Source organism: Petaurus breviceps, unplaced genomic scaffold (genome assembly GCF_028583685.1).
Source record: "Petaurus breviceps papuanus isolate PSGF00001 unplaced genomic scaffold, PetGlider_PUasm1.0 90784, whole genome shotgun sequence".
Taxonomy (NCBI): domain Eukaryota; kingdom Metazoa; phylum Chordata; class Mammalia; order Diprotodontia; family Petauridae; genus Petaurus; species Petaurus breviceps.
This window is the reverse complement of record NW_027187345.1, coordinates 6583543-6605846: the sequence shown is the minus strand read 5'-3', so window position 1 is coordinate 6605846 and position 22304 is coordinate 6583543. Positions and strand designations below refer to the sequence as shown.

The following is a 22304-nucleotide window of genomic DNA, read 5'->3' as shown; positions in this document are numbered from 1 at the left end:
CCAGACCCCTGCAACAACAGCACTGTCCTTCACCAGTGGACAGTATTCACTCTGTCTGCAGGACAGTCTCCAGACCCCTGCAACAACAGCACTGTCCTTCACCAGTGGACAGTATTCATTCTGTCTGCAGGACAGTCTCCAGACCCCTGCAACAACAGCACTGTCCTTCACCAGTGGACAGTATTCACTCTCTGTCTGCAGGACAGTCTCAGGGCTTCTTAGTGAACAGCCAGGTTCCAGGACTTCTTCAACAAAAGGACTGTCTTTCACCAGTGGACAAATCTGGCAAAACAACATCAAAACAGACAGACAAAGTACCAGCAAAACAGCCATGTCTCCTCAGTCCTTGGCAGCTCAGGGGGCAGGTCTCAAAAGTCCAGGGCAATTCAAAGCAGCAACCAGCAATTCTCTTAGCCTCTCTCTCTCCACGGAAGTGCTGCTTGCAAAAAGATCTTCTGCCTCTCTCTTGTCTCTCCAAATCTACGTCACCAGCTCCTCCCAGTTCAGGACTTTCTTTTCACATCAAAAAGTCCATCCCACAGGTGGGATTAACAAGCTCTGGGTTTTAATACAATCAATTTGAAAACCAAGCCCAATACAGGGGAATCTCCACATTCCATTACTATCACAATCCCCCAACACCCTCTAAACTGTCAGCTTCAGTAGAGACATCCTCTGTCTATATGTGGTCTACTCTAGATGCTTTTCCATGTCTTGTTTTCTTGAGTGTTGTTTCTATTTCTGTAAGTAGCATCTCCAGAGCTATGATGATACAGTGCAAATGTGGTAGATCCTCCATCCTTGTTGAAAAGAGCTCGTTATAAAACCTTTACAGATATTTTCCTTCTTTTGTCTACTTGCAATCCTCCTTCCATTTTCATGTTTAAATGACCTTGGGCTGACTTTGCTTAGTTGAATGCCTCGCCAAAGTTTCTTTAAACTTGTTTATTCTTCCACTGCTTTTCACTGTTTTATGAGCAGATATTGCTCATAACCTTCCACCATTCTTCTCTGTAAGATTTTACAAACAAGTTTATATTTTAAACCAGTGTTGCCCTTGGCGGCTTCATCCCTTCCCTTGGCAAGGAGATAAAGTGTTTCCTGACTAAGGCAATTTTTTTGCCTCCTTTGGTCTCCTGTGATCCTCATTATGGCAATTGGTTTACATTGGTTAAACTTCTATGAAGCTTACAATCCATGTTAATATCCTTTCCTCCATCTGCTTCCCATTTTTTGACATCAATAACTTGTTTAAATAGATAAGATGGAATTGTTCTATTTACATGACAACTTTTAAAATCACAATTCTTTCTTCTAATTTTGCATTAATTTTTGTTTTTGCTGTAACAAACCAGTGTTAAATTATTGTTAATATGGCATTCTAATTCTTCTGTGTTGGACTCCCTCCCACCCCTGCCCCAATCTGACATTTCGGATTTCAGAAGGAAAACAAAGTATCTAAATGATCTTTGAATAAGACCATTTAGGCAGGCATGCTTGATGGTTAATTTTTTATGGTAATTTGAGAGAATATTTATGCTAAGATGGTAATATTAGCGATTAATATATTTTTTACTTGTTCTTTTAGATTATATTATATGCTCATTTTTGAGGAAGAAAAGTGTTATGTGTACATTTTTGAAGAGGCACTTTGTAAACTGTGAAGTTTATAAAAATGAACTATGTTTCCGAATTAGTTTGAACTTTGATATGACTTAAAAAAGGGAAAATTCCATTGCTGCTTAATGTATGAGAATATTACTTTATTTCAGGTAGGGAAGGAACTGTGCTTTTTTCTATCTTTGCATCTTAATATCAGCTATCAGATTATCTTACACATAAATGCTCAATAAACATTTATTGAATGATTGAACAATTGCATCCTGTGGATCATGGAGAGCTGATTAAAGATCTTGATTATAGGAATATTGGTACAATATGTGTTTTAGGAAGATTGACTGGGCAGGGGTAGTGCAGAAAAAATTGGAGAAGGGATGACAGAGAACCAGTTTCAGGGCTACTGCAATTACTTCAGTATTAATGGATAAATATAACCATAAGAATAGTACTTGTATCACTGGATAAAAGGGCAAGGGAAAAGAGCAATATTTAATAAAACCATTTGCTTCTTGGGTCCATTAGGGTAAGACTTACATTATTTGGTCAGCTGAAAAGCAAAAACCAAACCAAACCAAAACAACAACAAAAACCCTGGTATTTCAAATACTTCTAATACAGATTTTCTATTTATTATCTATTATAATCTATAATAGATTATCTATTTCTATCCTGCCAAAGCTGACCAGGATCAATGTTAAAATAAACCCACACTCAATATGCTATTTTTGAGGATGAGGTCATAATAACATCTTGTAAACTTGATAGTTTGCAAAGAGCTTTCATTTGAAAAAAATTCATTTCCTGATAACAATTTGCATTTATACGACACCTGAAAGCTTCAAAAGCATTTTACTGGCAATAGCTTTGTCATTTATGTCCCATGAAGGCAACAGAGTGTAGTGGGAAGGGGGCTGAACTTGGAATCAGGAAGCCCTGAGTCACATTTCTACCTCACACACTGACTGAATAACCCTGGGCACATAACTTAGCCTTTCTGGGCTTTAGTTTCCTCATTTGCAAAATGAGGGACCTGACGTGACCTGCAAATTCCTTTGTAATCTGAGTGTCATGATGCCTATTTAAAGCAGAGGAAAATGAGGTTGAGAATGGTTTTGTGACTTACTCAAGTTCACAGAGCTCATAAATATCTGAGGCAGGATTTGAATTCAGGTCTCCTGATTCTAGGTCTGGCACTATTTCTTTTTCTTTTTAAATTAACTAATTAATTATTTTTTGTTTTTCACCATTTGCTTTTATAAAATTTTAAGTTCTAATTTTTTCCCTTCTCCTTCCACTCCCCCCTCCCCAAGATGGCATGCAATCTGACATAGGCTATTGTAATGGTAATGAAATTCGAAGATCCTTTTGTATTGGAAAGCTAACAGGCACTTAGCACTTAGTGTCAAGCTAATTATATCAAGCCTCTGTTAAAGAAACAGAAGGTATGAACACTTGTTGTTGACTTAACAGGAAGGGGCTGAGGAGGGAAGAGCTAATACCTATGTAAGTAAGAGCACAAGCTGGACAGTCAGAATTTCCTGGGGTAAGCATTGTGGAGTAGAGGCAGAGCAGCTGCTGCTGGAGAGAGGGAGAGAGAGAATTTTTTCTCAGTGAGCATCTGAAGGCTGGACTGCTACTGCTGGACTGAACTGAGAATTGAGAAGAACTGAGAAGAGAAATGAGAACTGAGAACTGACACAGAACTCAGACTTGTGTCAAAACTCAAACTTGTGGTGGCAAGACTTCCAAGGGCCAGCTGGAGCTGCTGAATACTGAGGAAACATGACTGTGGTGCTGGTACTTTAGACAAATTTTGTTGTGACTTTGTTAATGTGAATGAATGTTATTGTGGCTTTGTTAAGCTTTGTCTTCCCAGGAACAGAGACTGTGAGAGATTTGAGGTGTATTGGACACTGTGAGCTTCAATATGGAGCAGGAACTGCATGGAGAGCTGGAAAAGGAACTGAGAGCTCTCTACCTTTGAACTCAGGTGGCAGTTGGTTAGATTTGAGCAGGAGCTGGGACCATGGAAGAGGAACCATGGAAGCTGAAAGCCTGCCCTGAGTCAAAATTAAAAGACCTCTCTGTGGATACTGAGTAGTGACTAATGAAATTGTCTGAGTAGTGACTGATGAAATTGTAATTTACTTGTGACCTAGGGGTGTATGGCTTTTGTACTTTGCACTACCCCTTAAGAGGGTACTGAGTAGTGATTGATGAAATTGTAATTTAATTGCACCCCATGGGTGGAGGGCTTTGACTTTTGTACTTTGTGTGCCTTAAGGATGATTGAATGAGTTACTAAATGATTGTACTTTGTTGAAAGCTATGTGACCACTTTGTTGAAAACTATCTGGCCATTTTGGTGATAAGTTGTTGAGTTGTAACATTGTGAATTATGTGCCTTGATTTTCTGTGAATGTTTTGCTCTGATTTGTTACTGAATAGAGAGTCCCCTATACTATGTAATCAAACTTGAAAGCTTTTCACAGAAGCAGTCCTCTGGAAAGCTGCTCATGTGTGGCTTTACAGCTATACATGTATGATCATATTAAATACATTTCCACATTAGATATGTTGTGAAAAAAGAATCAGAACAAGAGAGAAAAACTATGAAAAATAAAAAAAATAATAAAAAGGAAAAAATTGGTATGCTTCAATCTGTATTCACACTCTATAAATCTTTCTCAGCATGTGGATAGCATTTTCCATCATGAATATTTTGGAATTTTCTTAGACCATGGCATTGCTCAGAAGAGCTAAGTGTAACCAAGCTGGTCATCACACAATGTTGCTGTTACTCTGTACAGTGTTCTCCTGGTTCCACTCACTTTATTCAGCATCAGTTCATGCAATTCTTTCTAAATCTTTCTGACATCCACCTGCTCAAAATTTCTTCTGGAATAGTAGTATTACATTACATTCATATACCACAACCTGTTCAGCCATTTCTCAATTGATGGGTATCCCCTCAATTTCTAATTCTTTACCACCATAAAAAGAGCTACTATAAATATTTTTGTACATATGGGTCCTTTCCCCTTTTTTATGATCTCTTTGGAATACAGACCTAGTAGCCGTATTGATGGATCAAAGGATATGCACAGTTTTCTACCCCTTTGGGAATACTTCTAAATTGTTCTCCATAATGGTGTAATCAGTTCACAACTCCACCAACAATGGTCTGGCATCTATTCTACCCTCCTATGTCATATGACTTCTCCTCACAGCAATCCTGTGGGTTAATCATAGCAGAGATTATTAGGTATTTCATTATTCTGCTCTTTCTAAAATACCCTGGCCATGTTGGTCCTATCCTACTTACTAGGGTTGTTGATTTAGAACAGGACGGGGTTTCAATTGCTATTGAGTTCAATTCCCTCTTTTTATAGATAAAGAAGCTGATGCAACAGAGAGGTTAAGTGAATTGTCTAGAGTCACACAGTAATTGTCTGAGATAGGATTTAAACTCAGATCTTTCTAGTACTACCTAGTTATCATCATAACTCTATCACGTTTGGGTAAACATCTCTCAAAGGTCTCTTTCAAGAGCACCTTTTCCATAAACACCAATGGGTTTGTTTTCAAAGTTCACATTTTAATCCTGGAATAAAATCTTATTTTTTATCCAATTCATTTGGGTGGATATTTTAATAGTTTTAGTTTGGGTAGCTTCATGTTGGCACATGAAATGGATTTTTCCTGGCTCACTGCCCTCGCACTAATAATCCCCTCTGTTCATTGCCATTTAAAGGGACTACTGGAATTTGGGACTTTGGGCTGTGGACTGGAAGTTGGTACAGTCTGGGTATTTGGAAGGAAATAATAAAACTCAATTCAGAAGGACTCTGTCTAATTAACTGTTAGTTAAAAGGATTTTAAACATTACTTAACACTTCACATTTCCCCAACATATTAAATAATTAAAAAAACCTCCTTTTACTCTTTTTCTTTGTCTTTTAAATTAAAGTGATTAATGTGGACTTATTAAGAAACATAAGGGAAGTTATCATATTTTATGTATTTGATTACATTTCAAAGCAGTCTTTAGGCAGCTGTGAGACTACCCTTACATATAAGATTTCACTGGAAGTATACAATATTAAGTAAAGATTAGATCATTTAAAAAAAAACAAACCCCACCAGATCCTGAAATAAAATGGAATAATAATAATAATAATAATAATAGATTGAATTCTATCATTAGCTAATTTTCAGCTAATTCTTTAGCTTTCATTGAGACACAAATGGCAAGTTAAGGAATTCAATGAAGAATGAAAAATGAACAGTTAATGACAACCTTGTATAATAGGCTTCCCAATACAGTGATCCAAGATACTTCCAAAAGACTCATGATGGAAAATCCCATTCATATCCAGAGAAAGAGCTATAGAGACTGAATGCAGATCGAAGCATACCATTTTTACTTTTTTTTCCATTGTTTCTTATGGCTTTCCCCTTTTGTTCTGATTCTTCTTTCACAACATGACTAAAGTGAAAATATATTTAATATGATTGTACATGTATGACCTATGTCAGATTGCTGTCTTGGGGGGGGTTGAATGAGGAAAGGAGGGAGAAAAATTTACAAATAAAAATTTTATAAAAGTGAATGTTTAAAACTACCTTTAACATGAGATTAGAAAAAATACTATTGGGGGGGATAGGCTTTCAAAATTGCAGGCTTGCCATAAGAGGTCTCTGAGACAAATCTCTGATAACATAATGCTATGGACTGTATTTTAAAGTAGTTTATCTTCTATGATTTTCTGTTCTCCCATATTCTATCTCCCTTTCCCCTTTCAACCTCTCCACTTCACATTTCATTCTCCTACTCTTGCCCTAGCAAATATCTTTAGCATGCCCCTGGCCTGTCTGCACCATCCAATGGGAGCTTCTTCTTATAAGGCCTCTCATTTCAAACCTCTTTCTTCTTAATAGGAGAGGTCCATAACCTTGGATAAATGAGGGCAAGTGCACCAGCATAATAGCCGTGGAAACTTTTCATTATGTTATTGAAATATTTTTCTTTGTTATCCTTAATCATTTTGAGTAGCATCTATTTTAAATTAGAGGATGGCAAATCTTATTTGTGTTATTAAAATTGTGTACAATGTTTGCAAAATACTAAGCACTATGTATTGTACAGACAATTTTTATTGTCATATCTAGTTTTTTTTTTTGTTATGCAAACTAATTGTTTATCTTTCTAATTTCTGCTGTCTGGAATATTGATCATCTGGCCATTTTACTAAACTGAATTTTTTTTCTATTTAGAAATAGTTCTTAAAATGTCTTTGTGAAGGAGAAGAGAGTATATTTTTTTAAAAATCTGTGAATTTCATTTATCCGTGCTATTCCTATTTTCCACAACCATGAATAATGAAGAATTGATTGTAAGTTAGATAGAGTCCCTATTATTTTAGTCCTAATTCTAAGTCATAATAACAGCAACTAATATTTGTAGAGCACCTTAAAGTTTGTAAAGTGTTTAACTCAAAACAACTCCCCCATTAGACTGTGAGAAGCTTGAGAACAAGGACTGTCTTTTGCCTTTTTTTTTTTTGATAGCCCAAGTGTTTAACATAGTATCTTGGACATTGTCACACTTAATAAATGCTTGTAGACAGACTACAATGCTGAGGTATAAGTACAAACATTATTATCCCCATTTTACAACTGAGGAAAGTAACTCTGAGAAGTTCAGTGATTTACTTATGATCCATACAACCAATTAGTTTCTGAAGTGGGATTTGAACCCAGATCTCTTGCCTCCAGTTCCAGCCGCTAAATTATGCTGCTTCTATAGACTTTATTATAAAAAAGGTTGATCTACAAATGGAGTTTAGAACTCCATCTTTTCCCATTCAATTCCCATTAAAATGAGAATAATGTTAGAATTCCTGTGCCATATTGTTATGTGAATGTGTAGTATTCTTAGTGGCAGATATGTTTGCCTCTCTGAGTAGTGTCATAAGAGTCTGTCACAAGCACTTAAATCATAGAATCTTAGAAATGGAATACCTAGTCCAAGTCCTACTTGAAGAATTTATTCCATCTCTAGTAAATAGCCATCCAACTTTTCACTGAATAGCTTCAGTGAGGGCTGGAGGACTTCCCAAACTGCCTGTTCCATTAAAATAGCAGCAACAACAGCAACAATAACAGTTCTAACTCTTAGGAAGTTCTTCCTTATTTTGAGTGTAAAATCAACCTCTCTTTAATTTCTTCAATTTGGTATTAAATCTATTTTATGGGCCCAAGTAGAATAGATCTCACCCCTTTTCCACATGGCAGCCCATAAAATATTGAAAGATAGTACTCCTGTATCTTTTCCCCACAGTGGGAAGACTTATACAACACTACGCCCCCCCCCCCCATCTAAATATTTGTAGTTCTTTCAACTCTTTTTCTTATAACATGATTTCAAGTCCCCTCAGCAGTTATGCATTTTTCTGTGTGATATCCCTTATGTTACTTCTTGTTTGTAAGGCATAGGGCATCATTAGACATGTCTTGCAGCCTATTTATACCCATCATTAATTTTTCTACTGGCCTTTGGGTCATCTGTATTTTTTATTCTTTTGAGATTGCAAAACTAACCAACACATCAACAAAATCTAACAATAAAAGAAACATTCTATACCCATTCTCCTGCATATCTTCTAAGAAGGAAAGGAGATATATTTTCTCATCTTTTCTCTGGTGCTAACTGTGCTCATTATAATTATGTAGTTTTCACCATCCTCCTCTTCTTTGTCACTGAATTGTTGTAGTTATTATGTATATTGTATTCTTGATTTGTTTTACTTCTTCCTATCAGTGATTGTTTTCATATATTTCAATAAATTCTTTATATTTACTATCTCTTATGGTACACTAACAATGTATTATAGCATTATACCACAATGTGATTAGTCATTCTCTCAGTTGATGGAATTCACTTTATTTCTAATTCTTCGATATTTTTTTTAAAAAGTGCTGTTATAAATATTTTAGTCTAAGGTAGACCTTTCTGTACTTGACATCCTTGGGGTATCCTTAGCAGTGGTATTCCTGGGTCAAAGGACATAGTCATATTGACCACTTTTCAAAAAACAAAAGCAAAGCAGAAAATTACTTTCCAGAACTCTCCAGAACCAAATGACAGATCCATCAATTAGATTTTACTGTGTCTGTCTTTCCATAATTCCAATTGACTATTTCTATCTTTTGTCATCTTTGTCAATTTTCTGGATATGAGGTGAAAGTTAAGAGTTTATTACATTTGCATTTTTCTCATTACTAATGATTTAGAGCGTTGCTTATTTTCCTTCTCAAACTAAATTTCAACTTATTTAGAAAGCTTAAGAGGTGGCAATAAACTGAAATAATATTGATTGCTTTTACCCATCACTTTTTTTAGCTGGTAGGCAATTTAATAAGTTTTAGACTGCCTGCTTTTCTACTTCACAACCAAATTCAATTCATTTTGGCTTAGAAGTTACCTAGCGATTCACACCTTCTTGAGACTTTAAGGGAAGGGTGAGTCAATTCCACTATGTTACACAGTACTCTCAAAACCATCTGATTTGTATGAATAACTACACTAATTTCAAATACTTCCAAGGAACAAGAGTTCATAGTCTACATTATAACTATGCCAGAATTTAGCAATCATCAGCGTCAGTCCTTGGGTATAATCTAAATCTCTTATTCTTTAGTTGAAGTCAATTAGCGCTTACTTTGACTTTAGTGAAGTTAATGACATCCTTCAACCTCTTTTTCTTTAATTGAATCACTTCTTCATTCCTGATAGGTCCTATTTTCTAAATTTTAATTACCTTACTAACCCTCTGAAGTTGTAGACTCCAGGGCTAAACAATATTTCAGAAAGAGGCTTAATAACACTGAGAAAAATTTCATCCCCATCAATTCAAGTGATATTGTAATTGAATTTTGTCTACTACTACAAGACCCAAGCATCTAGATATGGATTGCCCTTAAAAATATCAGTTTTCAATATTCTCTAAAAAATCTTCTGTTCTGGAGGCTTATCATATTCTCACATATTCTACTGTTCTTGTTCAAGACATTTGGCAATGAAGTAATTTATCTTGAAATACCAAAATAAACTAACTTTTTTTTGTAAATAGCATTTTATTTTTTCCAATTACATGTGTAGATAGTTTTGAACATTCATTTTTTATAAGATTTTGAGTTTTGGATTTTTCTTCTCTCTCCTTCCCTCCCCAAGTTGGTAAACAATCTGATATAGGTTATACATATGCAGTCATGTAAACATATTTAAAAATTAGTCATGTTGTGAAAGCAGAAATAGAACAAAAAGGAAAAACCCATAAAAGAAAAAAAAAACAAAAAAAGTGAAAATAGTATGCTTGGATCTGCATTCAGACTCCATAATTCTTTCTCTGGGTGTAGATAACATTTTCCATCGTGAGTTTTTTGTAATTGTCTTGTATCATTGTATTGCTGAGAAGAGCTAAGTAAATTATAGTTGATTATCACAAAATGTTGCTGTTACTGTATGCAATGTTCTCCTGGTTCTGCTCATTTCACTCAGCAACAGTTCATGTAAGTTTCCCCAGGTTTTTCTGAGATCCGCCTGCCCACCATTTCTTATAGCACAAAAGTATTCCATTATATTTATATACCACAACTTGTTTAGTCATTCCCCAATTGATGGGCATTCTCCCAATTTCCAGTTCCTTGCCACCACAAAAAGAGCTGATATAAATATTTTTGTATATGTGGGTCCTTTTCCCTGTTTTATAATCTTTTTTGGGATACAGACCTAGTAGTGGTGTTGCTGGATCAAAGTGTATGTACAGTTTGGTTACCCTTTGGGCATAGTTCCAAATTACTCTCTAGAATGGTGGGATAAGTTCACAACTCTACCAACAATACATTAAGGTCCTAATTTTCCCACATATTCTCCAACATTTATCATTTTCCTTTTCTGTCATATTAGCCAATTTGATAGGTATGAGGTGGTACTTCAGAGCTGTTTTAATTTTAATTTCTCTAATTAACACTGATTTGGAGCATTAAAAAAACATTTATTAAACACCCAACATGTGATAGAGACTTTGAAAGGTGCTGAGGATGGATACAGAGACAAAAGTGAAACAGTTTTTGCTCTCAAGGAACTCACATTTTAATGGAAGCAAGGGTAATACACATATAAATACATAAAAGTAGATATAAGGTAAGGGGGGCAGGAAGGAGGTAAAGCAATTAATAATAGTAATAGTGGGTAGGATTTGTGTAGTACTTTAAATTTTACCAAGTGCTTTACTTGTATACTATCATTTGAGGCTGATAACAACCCTCCAAGGTAGATGTTGTCATTGTCTCCATTTAACAGATGAGGAAACTAAGACTGAAAGAGATTAAATGACTTACCTGGAGTCTAGTAAATGTTTGAGGGCAGGGTTTGAAGGTCTTCCAGATCCCAAGTCTAGCACCCTGTGTGTATGTTACAGCTTGGGGAAACTAGATTTGCGTAAAGGATGATGCTTTTACTAAATATTGAAAGAAATGGAGGATTCCAGGAGGCAGAGATGAGGACATATTATGTCCAGGCATAGGGGAGAGCCAGTGTGCAAAGATACAAAGAGAGTTGATTGAATGTTATGTGTGAAGAACTATAAAGATGTCATTTTGGTTGAACTGAACTGTGTTTGGAGGGAAGTAATGTGTAATGAGACAAGAAAGACTAAATTTTAAGGAACTTTAAATGTCAAATAGAGGAGCTGAAATTCGGTTCTAGGGGAATCACTGGAATTTGTTGAGCAAGGGAACAGTTTAGAAAAATCACTCACATGTCTCTTTGGAGAATGACTTGGAGTAGGTAGAGATTTGAGGGAGGAAGATCAATTAGGAGATTATCATGATGGTTCAGGTGAAGGGATAAGAGCAGACTCAGTTTGGACACAGATACTATTGCCAGTCTTTGCAAATTATTTTACAAACATTTTCTGCAAGCATACCAACTCTCTGCATTATATGATGGCTAAAGTTTAAATTACCAATTGAAAATTATCTGGTTAATTTGACTATTAAGTAAAGGTTTGTCTAATTATAACCTCATAGGATTACAAATCTAGAGTCAGAACAATAATAATAGTAAAAACAGTAGAAGTAATGTTAGCCAACATGTATAGTGCTTTCAGGTTTGCGAAGTAATGCACACATATGACCTCATTTGATTCTCACTACAACTCTAGGGTTGCTGGTTTTGTTAGTATCCCTTTTCTATAGATGAGGAAACTGAGAATGATGGATGTTAAATGATTTGCCAAAGATCATGGTAACTGAGGCAAGATTTTAACTCAGGTCTTTTGGTCTCCAAGTCTAGCATTATATACTTTATACTAACTGAAAGGGATTGTAGTTGTCATTTAGTCTGAATGCATTTTACATTCAGGACGCTAAGCAGAGAGCTTTAAGTGATTTAACCAAGTTCCACACGTAGTAAGCATCAGAGGCAGGAAAGAAAGCCAGGCCCTCTATCTCTAGAATCTGTGCTCTTTCCAGAGCATGTTGTGACAGGCTCTAAAGCCTGCTGGACATGGATCAAGGAAGATCTGGATATGCACTAATTTTTTCACTAATTCAAACACTCTTGTAAGCCAAGCTTTAATAACACTTACAATATGGTTAGATATGGTGAAGTTAACAGCTTTTTAGTGGCCATAATTTTCATCTTTCATTTGTTCTTACTTAATTGCAAGCCTGGTCTTTGCTTAGTAATGTTGCCTTTTGTGGACTAAGATATAACCCAAAAAGGCAGTTTGAAAGAGATGGAATATGTCCCCATAATTTTGTGAGTGAGAAACACAGCTGGGTATAGGCTTGGCCAGAAAATAATAGTAAACTGTTTGGAAACTCTTGTGCTGGGAAAATGGAAGAACACTTGTGAAAAACAAGATCTTGGCAAAATTCTTGAACCTGAGTGATAACTATACATTCAGCAAAGGAGAAAACATCACGAATAGTGAAGTGTCAGTTTTGTGGTAATAATGAAAGATTTAGTCAGACCTTCTGTGTCCCATGGGACATAGTTAGCAGTCACCCTGGGGAAGTCATTGTACTTTAGTCATCTCTACGAAGTGGTTTGCTTTGAAAGTATGGAGGATTGAGTGTTTTTGTCCAAGAACAAGGTCATCTCTATTTTTAAAATTATTGCTATTTTGATATTTAGTTGATTCCTAGGAATAATTTATTATTGGCCAGTTTAATATTTTATTATCTTTCTAGTATCCATAATGGAATAAAAAAAAATAAATGGACCCACAGTAGTGATTTGGAAGTGTAAAGTTAAGGCAGAGGCAACTAACTAGTTTGTTTTTGCCCTCCCAGGAATACGAAAGGATCGCCGAGGTGGGCGTATGTTGAAGCATAAACGCCAAAGAGATGATCAGGATGGGAGAAATGAAGCAGGTCCCTCAACTGACATGACAGCTTCTACCCTTTGGCAAAGCTCTCTCTTGATGAAACACACCAAGAAGAATAGCCCGGCCTTGTCCTTGACAGCTGACCAAATGGTCAGTGCTTTGCTGGAAGCTGAGCCGCCAATACTCTACTCTGAATATGATCCAAATAGACCATTCAGTGAAGCTTCAATGATGACTTTATTGACCAACCTGGCGGACAGGGAACTCGTTCACATGATCAACTGGGCCAAGAGGGTGCCAGGTAAGGATGCTGAGTCTGAGCCTTTGTGGTGACAGCATAAAGGTTTTTGCAGATGGATAGGAAAATCAATGAAAACAACTCTCCATTTACTTAGTTTCCAGATAATCTCCAAAATAATTGATATTAACTGATAGATATTTCTCCTAAAGTTTCAGGATTAACACATTGGAATTCCCTAGAAAATTAGGCACAGATTTTAAAGTGCTGTTGAGAAAATAAAATTCTTTTAACAAATTCACTGAACAATAATGGAGGAGGAAAAGGCTAAGCATTAAAAAAAAAGACTGATGTGCTATGAAATCCTTTATGTTCAAGATTATTATTAAAACCCTTCTATTATTAGTAAATGCCTCTGCTTTTTTTTTTTAAAGCAATTGAGGTTAAGTAACTTGCTCAAGGTTACACAGCCAGTTATTTCTGGGTGTGGTGCTAAGTATCTGAGCCCAGATTTGATCCCCAGGTCATCCCGACACTGGAGCCAGTGCTCTTACTTGCTGTGCTACCTGGCCACCCCAAAAGCCTCTGCTTTTAAAAAAAGCTTCTCATGTTGCTGTACTCAGTAGACTAGTAAGATCCCAAAAGATGATTATAAATCAACAATTATTTACTAAGTGTTTTTTTTTTTTTCCAATGCTGTCTAAAGTTGTGGTGGATAGGTATGCAGGACAAGTGTAAAGCAGTATCCCTGCCTTCAAAGAGTTTTCCAAGAAGACAGATGTTAAAAAAGAGAATCAAGGACTAAATCATGCTCTTTAACCACATGGTTGGCCTATTTATATCAAAATTGGCGTGCTAATCCCAAGAAGCAAGTTTTATTGTAATTCTTTGTGCCACCCCATTTATATCAACATTCATGATCTAATGCAGATTAAGACAAAAAGACATGAAACTTTTGTTCTCTGAAGTGACACATAAAGTCACCGGTGGAACTGTATAGAGATGCTCTACTTTTTGCCTTTTTTATTAGATAAGAAGCTATTACCTAAGTAAAATTAATTTTTATGTAATACAAACTTGTGTTTATTTGTAGTTCTATACTTGACCTAAAATCTTATTTCCTCCCCATGAAATACAGTTGTACTATGTTTAGAAAATATTACATATATTATCTATATATTAACAAGTAAAGATAATTGTCCTCTTAATATGAAGAAAATGTGAACATGACTCACATTCAATAGACCTTAAGTTAAGGCTTTATTTTATTATTATTTTTTAATTATTGGATTTGTACCGATTTAATCACACAATTTCCATTATTTCTTCTTGCCTTAGTTCCCTGTCACTTTAAAGTTGGTTTCAAAAAAAGACCTGCAGAATTCATTTGTAAGATGGCTAGGGTTAAGTGTAATCTGTAGCCATGGAACAGAAAGAGTCTAACTGGCCCATTTCAGAATCAAATTTATGAATTTGTGCTAATTAGCATCATGTCTAATTAGTTGAACTAGCAACTATAGATTAATGTTTATATAGAAGTACAATGAACAGATTCCTGTATGATGGTCCTATTTACATTTTTAGTGGTAATGTTGCTTGTTTGAGCTTCTATGTCCTTGTTAGTTAGCTATGTCTATCACTGAATAATAATGCATTTGAAATTCAAGAAATGTGTTTGAATTTCGCATATCTTTTCTGACTGGAACCAAGCTTCAGTCAGTTCATTTTCATACTGACAAAAATTAAGGTCTTCGAATAAGACATGGTTCTTCTTCTTAATACTTCTATGACTAAAACTCCCTTACATGAAGTGGCTAATTGCTTTTCCCTGCTGCAGACACCAAGATTTTTGGAATGTATATTCAGTTCAATAGCCCCCTTCCCTTCACCATATTCAGCCAGTTGTTATATCCTGTCATTTCTGCCTTTTAAACATCTCTCATATACGACCCCTTCTCTTCTCCAGCACTGTCACTACTCTCTGGTACAGGCTGTTGTCACATTGTGCTTAGACTTGTTATAGCCTGCAGGTTTTTCTTCCTACCTCGTCTCTCCCCTTTCTGATCCATTTTCTACTCATCAGTCAAATTGATCTTTCTAAGACAAAGGTTTGACCATATCATTCCTTTATTAAATAAACCCCTGTGGCTCCCTATTACTTGCTAGGATCAAATGTAAAATCTTCTGTTTCACTTTTTGAAGCCATTCATAACTTGGCACCTCCCTTCCCAATCTTCATCCATTTTCTCCTCACCACTTCCTTGTTCCTTGAGCACACTATTTCATCTCCTGACTCAGTATTTTCACTGGCTGTTCCCCCTTGTTGGAATTCTCTCTGCCCTCATTTTAGCCTCTTGGCTTCTCCAGTTTCCTTCTAGTCTCAGCTGAAGTACTACTTTCTACAGGAAGCCTTTCCCAGTCTTCCTTAATCTTAGTGCTTTTCCTCTGATACTGTCCCCAATTGATCCTGTATATATCTTGTTTGTAACTTTGCATATTGTCTCCCCCATTGGACAGTGAGCTCCTTGAGATCAGGGACTGAGTTTTTAATTTTTCTTTTCCTTTCTTTGTAGGCCCCGAATATGTGTTAGTTGCTTGACATAAGTTAATGGATTTTGGAGCATTTGTAAATAGAAAGTACTACCTCAATAACACTATGATCTACACAACATAAAAGTCTTGAATTAAAGAATTCAGAATTGTATAATAGAGTTATAACACTTGAAATAATCTTGAGAAGTCATCACTAACTAATCCAAACCTCTCTTCTTGTTGTAGATCCATTTAAGCCTCCCCATAAATAATATACTTGTGTAATACTGAAATTTTTACAGTACCACTTGAAAGCATTAGTCAAAGAGGTTGGTCCTCACATGTTTAATCCAGCTGAGGACAGAGTAAAATTTTAGGACCTTTCAGTTTCTAGCTCTACACATATTGCCTTTTCTTTTTTTTATATATTCCCAATAATTTATATCATATAGAAAGAAGTTAGAGGAAAACAGAAGCTTGGCTACTCTCTCTGGCATCATGTCTACAGTCAGTTTTAAGACAAGAAGGGATGTAATTTTAGAGGCATATCCCTTAGATACTTGTCATATCTCTGTAAAGGGGATTTAGATTGTCCAGGTTCTTGCCTCTAGGATAGGCCACCTGGGAGTGGGTGTTTTATTTTGGGTTTCTACATATCTAAGCTTTTTTACAGGCAGTGAAACCCAAAGTAGTATGATGGTTGGCTTTGCTTCCCTTTGTATCTAAAGCTATTTCTTTCCTCAATTTGAAAGGTGAAAAAAGATGATATCAATATTACTGAATGCTTATTTCTTCCATCTGTGAACTTGAACCACTATTGGGTTTTAAGATATTGTCCTTTGATCCATTAAAATATTTCCCCTCTACTTAATAAATTCTGGAGTAACTTGAAGAATCCAATGCATTTCTTTCTCTTATATTTTAAAGTAAATATCATTACATTTTCTAAGAGGAAAGGAAATTTGAAAAATATTTAAAAGAACTGATATAAAACTCAGCTCTTATTGATAATCATATATGAGTCATATATAAATATTTCAACCCAGAAATTGAGAATGTATTAAATGTAGCTGAAAAATATTATACCCTCTCTTAGCTGTTTTACCCATAACTACATAAGTTTATATTAATGAAATATCTACGGTCTGTAACTATCTGATCTGTGACTTGATTGCTATTTTAAGACCCAAACAATTCTTTAAAACTGAGACCAAAATATATCTTTTTACTTGAATTAAAAAAAAACCAGATCCAAATGAAATGTATTTTTATGAAATTTCATCCCCACAGCTGTTAAAAATCAGAAGTATACTTGTCTGACCATGCAGAAAATAAAAATAGCTATGGACATAAAAAAGGCGAAGAAATGAAGTTTTCTGAGGAAGGAAAAAGTATTTGACTTTGGTTTACAAGTTTTTGAGAAGGATTTACAAAGGCAAAATTCTGAAAACATCTTCCTGCCTGAATGTCATCTGTCTCCATTTAAAGCAACAGCTTTTTCCCATCCTGAAAATTTCAATGTAACAAAATTATAATTTTCTGTGCTCATGAAGGGGACCATTGACCCAAATTATCAAATAATAGATAATACTCCAACCTAAGGTAAACTTGGGCAGTCTACTTCTTGGAGTATGATGGGATGCTTACAGGAACCTCTGAATTGGATGAATGATCATGAAATCATCCAGGGAACATATAGATAATTAATTCTCAATGTGTATATTTTAAGCACATGCTTGGTGCTATCATGTCCCTGCTCAATAAATTCCCCTATGACCTGTAGAATCAATACAAACTCCTGTCCTTGGCATTTAAGGATTTTAAAATCTGGCTTCAACCTACCCTTCAGATTTTATTACATATTACTTCTCTTCACACCTTTGTTGGTCCAGTCAAGTTAGCCTTCTTTGCCATTTCATGTTTGAGTTTTTTGCCTTCCATCTCCATGACTTTGTGCAAGCTAACTCCAACGTATGGAATACACTAGCTTCTCTCCTCTGCCTCTTAGATTCCCTAGTTGTTTTTGAAAGTTAATCCAAATTGACACCCCCTATGGGGTGCTTAGGTGATGCAGTGAATAGAGCACTGGCCCTGGAGTCAAGAGGACCTGAGTTCAAATACAGCCTCAGACACTTAACACTTATTAGCCATGTGACTTTGGGCAAGTCACTTAACCCCAATTGCCCTGCCCTCCCCCCTCCAAAAAAAAGCAAAAAATAAAAAAAAGACAGATTGACACCCCTTACAAGAGGCCTTTCTTAACCTACCTCCCTTTCTTTGAGTTCCTCCTCTCCAGTATTACTTTACATTTATTTTTATACATCTATATGGGAACATGGTACACATATTGACTCTTGTCATAGAATCTCCTTGAAGACAGACTTTCATTTTTGTCTTTGTAACCCTGGTGCTTAACACAGTACTCAACAAGTTTTTGATAAAATTCTTGGTTAATTGATGATTAGATTGATGGGAAAAAATGAATTGCCTGAATATTTTTAGGAGGTTTATTCTGTTAAAATTAGAAGATCTGATACATTTTTGAATGGCTTTGTTGTAACTTTAATCTCTTCAATGTTTAGAAGAGGCTGATTGAATTTTAATAAGGCAGTCTAATGAGTCAGGATATCCTTGTGGACTTGATTCTTTGGTATCATGAGTAGTGTTTCTAAGTCTTGCATTTTAAAGGGACGTGAAGAAAGGCAGTTTGGAGGATTTTTTTTTTAAATCTAAAGAGGAGTTTGGGGGTCATCCAATATAAGCTTAGCTAATAATTCACTCCTTAATAGTTTTCTTTTCTGAAAATAATACATTAGGCCAACTTGCTTTGAAGTTTTTAGATCATTCACAATGTGTAGAACATTTAACAGTTTCATGAAACTAGAAGGTAAATATTCTGTACAAGATTCTTTGAAGTTCCAGGAGGATTTTCTTTAGGCTGTTTTCTCTAGTTGACCTTCCAAACTTGACTGCTTATTAAGAACATTTTGTGAAGGGTTGTGAAATCCATCATTTCATGGTTCTTCTTTCTAACCCTGAAATCAGAAATGAAAAGTGACTTATTATTTATTTGAAAAACTTTTAGTTTCCTTTATTATTTTAGTTTCAAGTTATGACTTATATAGAATGGCTACTACTGCATAACCATGTGTAGTAGTGTTTATTGATCCAACTTTTGGTTAATTGCAAAAATGAGAAGAAAGATCATGTCATGTGGTATACCATACATATGATCAGTGCTAGCTGAGATATCATTGGGTACTTCATCATTTACAAAATGCATCTTAGCCTTAATGCAGCCAAAAAAGTGTTAAGTCTTATAAGTGTTCTCTTTCTTCTTCCTTCTGTCTAGCTGCAGATATCTCTAATACACTGGTTGTTGGCCTTGAACAATTCTTCTACGTTAGGGGTTCTTAACCAAGGGTCTGTGAACTTGTTTTACAAATACAAACACATGAACACATATATACATACATGTATATGTATATCCTTATCTATACGTAGAGGGAGTGGGAAGAAAAGGAGGGAGGGAGGAAGAGAGAGAGAAGAGGGGGAGGAGGAGGAGAAGAGAGGGAGAGGGAGAGAAAGAGAGAGAGAGTGAGAGAGAGAATTTTGATTTTATTGGTTTCCTTTATAATCCTGTGCATTTAGAACATTATTCTAAGAAGGGATGCATGAGCTGTTTAACCTTCCCAAGAGGGTAAGGAATCTCGTGAAGAGTTAATACAGTCTCGTATAAATTATTGCTTCTATATTACTGATTTCCTCCCATTTCTCTCCCTCTCCCCTCATTTACTTCTTCAACTAAATTTTTGCCTTGTTTTCAAATTCTAGAAGGGCACCATGGCTTGAGTATTGCAATACCAATATAGTTAAAATATCTCTCTACTCCCCCAAAGGATTTCTCCAGCCAAATTTGCTTATCCCTGTCAGTGCCTCCATGACTTTTTTCATTCTTGAATATTCGAACTTTAGAGTCATCTTCATTGCCTCATTCTTCTTTGTCCTTCAAATAGGGTCACCTAAATTCCTTCTGCAAGTTCTTTCTTTGAAGTATTTCTAGCTTTGTTGTTTACTCTTGATACTCACTGATATCACTTAGCACAGTGCCTTGCATATGGTAGGCATTTAATAAATATTTATTGACTAACATCACTTTTATCTCCACCTGCTTTGAATTAGTGGGATATAGTGTGTAGTATTACAGAAGGAATAGTGGATTTGGAATCTAAGGACTTGCCTATACGTCTTGGCTCTCTTACTCATTCTTTTTGTGGCCTTTGATAGGTTGTGAGTCCTTACTGGGTCTCAGTTTTCATATATGTAAAATCAGGTAGACAATTTGGTTTCTAGAATTCCTTCTTGCTCTGAATCTTTACTCCTATGTTCCTACTGCCATAGTTCTCTGCTTGGACTTTCTGACTACAGTTACATCTTCTTCTAGTCCATTCAGCATATTATTGCCAGATGAATCTTCCTAAATCCCATTTTCACATGCCACTCCCAGCATGTTAGTCCCTCATTTTTTAACACAGGACAAGCAATAAGTATTTGCTCTCAGGTGTTAATCTCTCATACTAAGTTTTAAGATGCTACATTAAATAAGCCTTCTCTCCAGCCTTTCTGGCTTTAATGTCCAATACAAATAGTTCATTTTGTGCATACTAGTGTCTTTGATCTTCCCCATTCACCCCCTGCCAAAACCATTCTCATTCATGTTGGAGGACTTTTGCTCATGATATGTCCCTGTATTTGGAATGTCATTACTTTATTATTATTTTTGCCTTTTATTTGTTGGGGGGGGGGGAAGCAGGGCAATTGGGGTTAAGTGACTTGCCCAAGGTCATATGGTTAGTAAGTGTTGAGTGTCTGAGGCCAGATTTGAACTCAGGTCCTCTTGACTCCAGGGCCGTTGCTCTATTCATTGCTCCAACTAGCCGTCCAACTTTAATTACTTTTAATAAATATTTATTAAGCACTTCCAACATTGCAAGCACTATGCTAGGAACTGGTGATACAAAAATAAAAATAAATGGTCCTTGACCTCAAAAAGCTTACATTTTTATAATTCTCTCCTCCTTTGTTTGAATAAATCCTACACTTAAGATCTGTCTCAAGTCTTTCCTCCCTTAGGAAGTTGTCTTGTACTACTTTGGCTTCAAATGATCTTATATCTGAAATTGACTTCATAGTGGGCAAACAAAGCTTTCTGCATTTTTCTTAGTGCTATGGTAGGCTGATTTGACCATGGATCTGATTCAGGACAGCTATTTTTGTGTTATGTCCTTATCATAGAATATTAACTTTGCCATTGGGTGCTTTCTTTTCTATTCTTAGGAACCTTTTTTTCTCTACAAAATAGAAAAATGTTAGGTGATAGGGTCTGTGTTTTCCATAGGGCGCTTGGTCATCAGGAAAGTCTCTAGCAATAGGTCTTCCTTGTGTTAAGGAATATGTATGTTCCTAAAAATTATATAAATTTAAAAATGTGCAAACCAAATATTTTTTAAAATATATAAAATATATCTATTTGAGGAAATCCTGTGAAAATGGTTATTAATTGAATAAGCATTTGGTAAAATGAATAATCTGACCTTCCAGTCTTTTAAAAATATTTGAATTTTCTTCCCTTAAATTTACTTAATATATAAACAAGCACTAGGAAACCTTAGCAGAATTGTTGATTATTAAGAGTATTCTACCTCAGTGACCTAGAACTAGTTGTGTCAGATTTAGGTTTCCATCATGTCATAGGATATAATGCTACTTTTATGGGTAACTGAGAGAACTACCATTTTTATGTGGTGAAGTGCAGAGAGAAGAAATCATTAACAGTTAATGAGATCAAAGAAAGAGAAGCATTTGGGAGCACTTAGGAACAGTGAGCTCCTGGTGAGAACTTTGGTATTTGGAAAATAAAAAAGAATTGCTATAACTTAAATTGAATTAGAAGACAGGATGAAAATCTGTCCTCTTTCCTGTTACCTCCCTAAGCGATATCACTCCATGGGGTGGCTAGGTGGCACAGTGAATTGAGCACTGGCCCTGGAGTCAGGAGGATCTGAGTTCAAATCTGGCCTCAGACACTTAACACTTACTAATTGTGTGACCCTGGGTAAGTCACTTAATCCCAATTGCCCCATCTTCCCCTCTGCAAAAAAATAAACAGAAGTAATATCACTCCATCCAATGCATCATGGATAGGTAGATATAGGTAGAGTTGATATATTGGAGAAAACTCACAAAATGATTCAAATTTAGTTAATACTAGGATTGTGGTGGTATCTTTTCTCTCAAGGACAGGAGGATTTGAACCAAAGAATACCATTAGTTAATTAGAGGGGTTTATGTGATAGAATTAATTTCAGATTATCCTTGAGCCTTCTATGAAAATTGGTTCATATTTGTAATTACTATCAGAAGCATTGGAAGAATAATGCATAATACTGACACAACTACCAAAATGCCATTTCAAGTATCTTTCTAGGCTGCGTGAAAATGTAGCTGCTTGTGTT

The 22304-nt window shown here is 35.7% G+C and overlaps 1 protein-coding gene and 1 long non-coding RNA gene across 5 annotated transcripts in view; one reads left to right on the top strand and one right to left on the bottom strand.

Annotated features, from left to right (window-relative positions):
- Positions 1-22304, top strand: part of ESR1 (estrogen receptor 1) — a 376096-nt gene that overhangs the window by 179332 nt on the left and 174460 nt on the right. For all 4 annotated transcript variants that reach the window (XM_069069659.1, XM_069069658.1, XM_069069660.1 and 1 more), the window contains one exon: positions 12985-13320. In XM_069069659.1, coding sequence (XP_068925760.1) covers positions 12985-13320 — 336 coding nt within the window. The remainder of the gene's footprint in view (positions 1-12984; positions 13321-22304) is intronic.
- The window catches only part of LOC138147280 (uncharacterized), a 121415-nt gene continuing 117410 nt past the window's right edge, over positions 18300-22304 (bottom strand). The window contains exon 3 of the long non-coding RNA XR_011164764.1: positions 18300-18824. This is a non-coding gene — a long non-coding RNA (uncharacterized lncRNA). The remainder of the gene's footprint in view (positions 18825-22304) is intronic.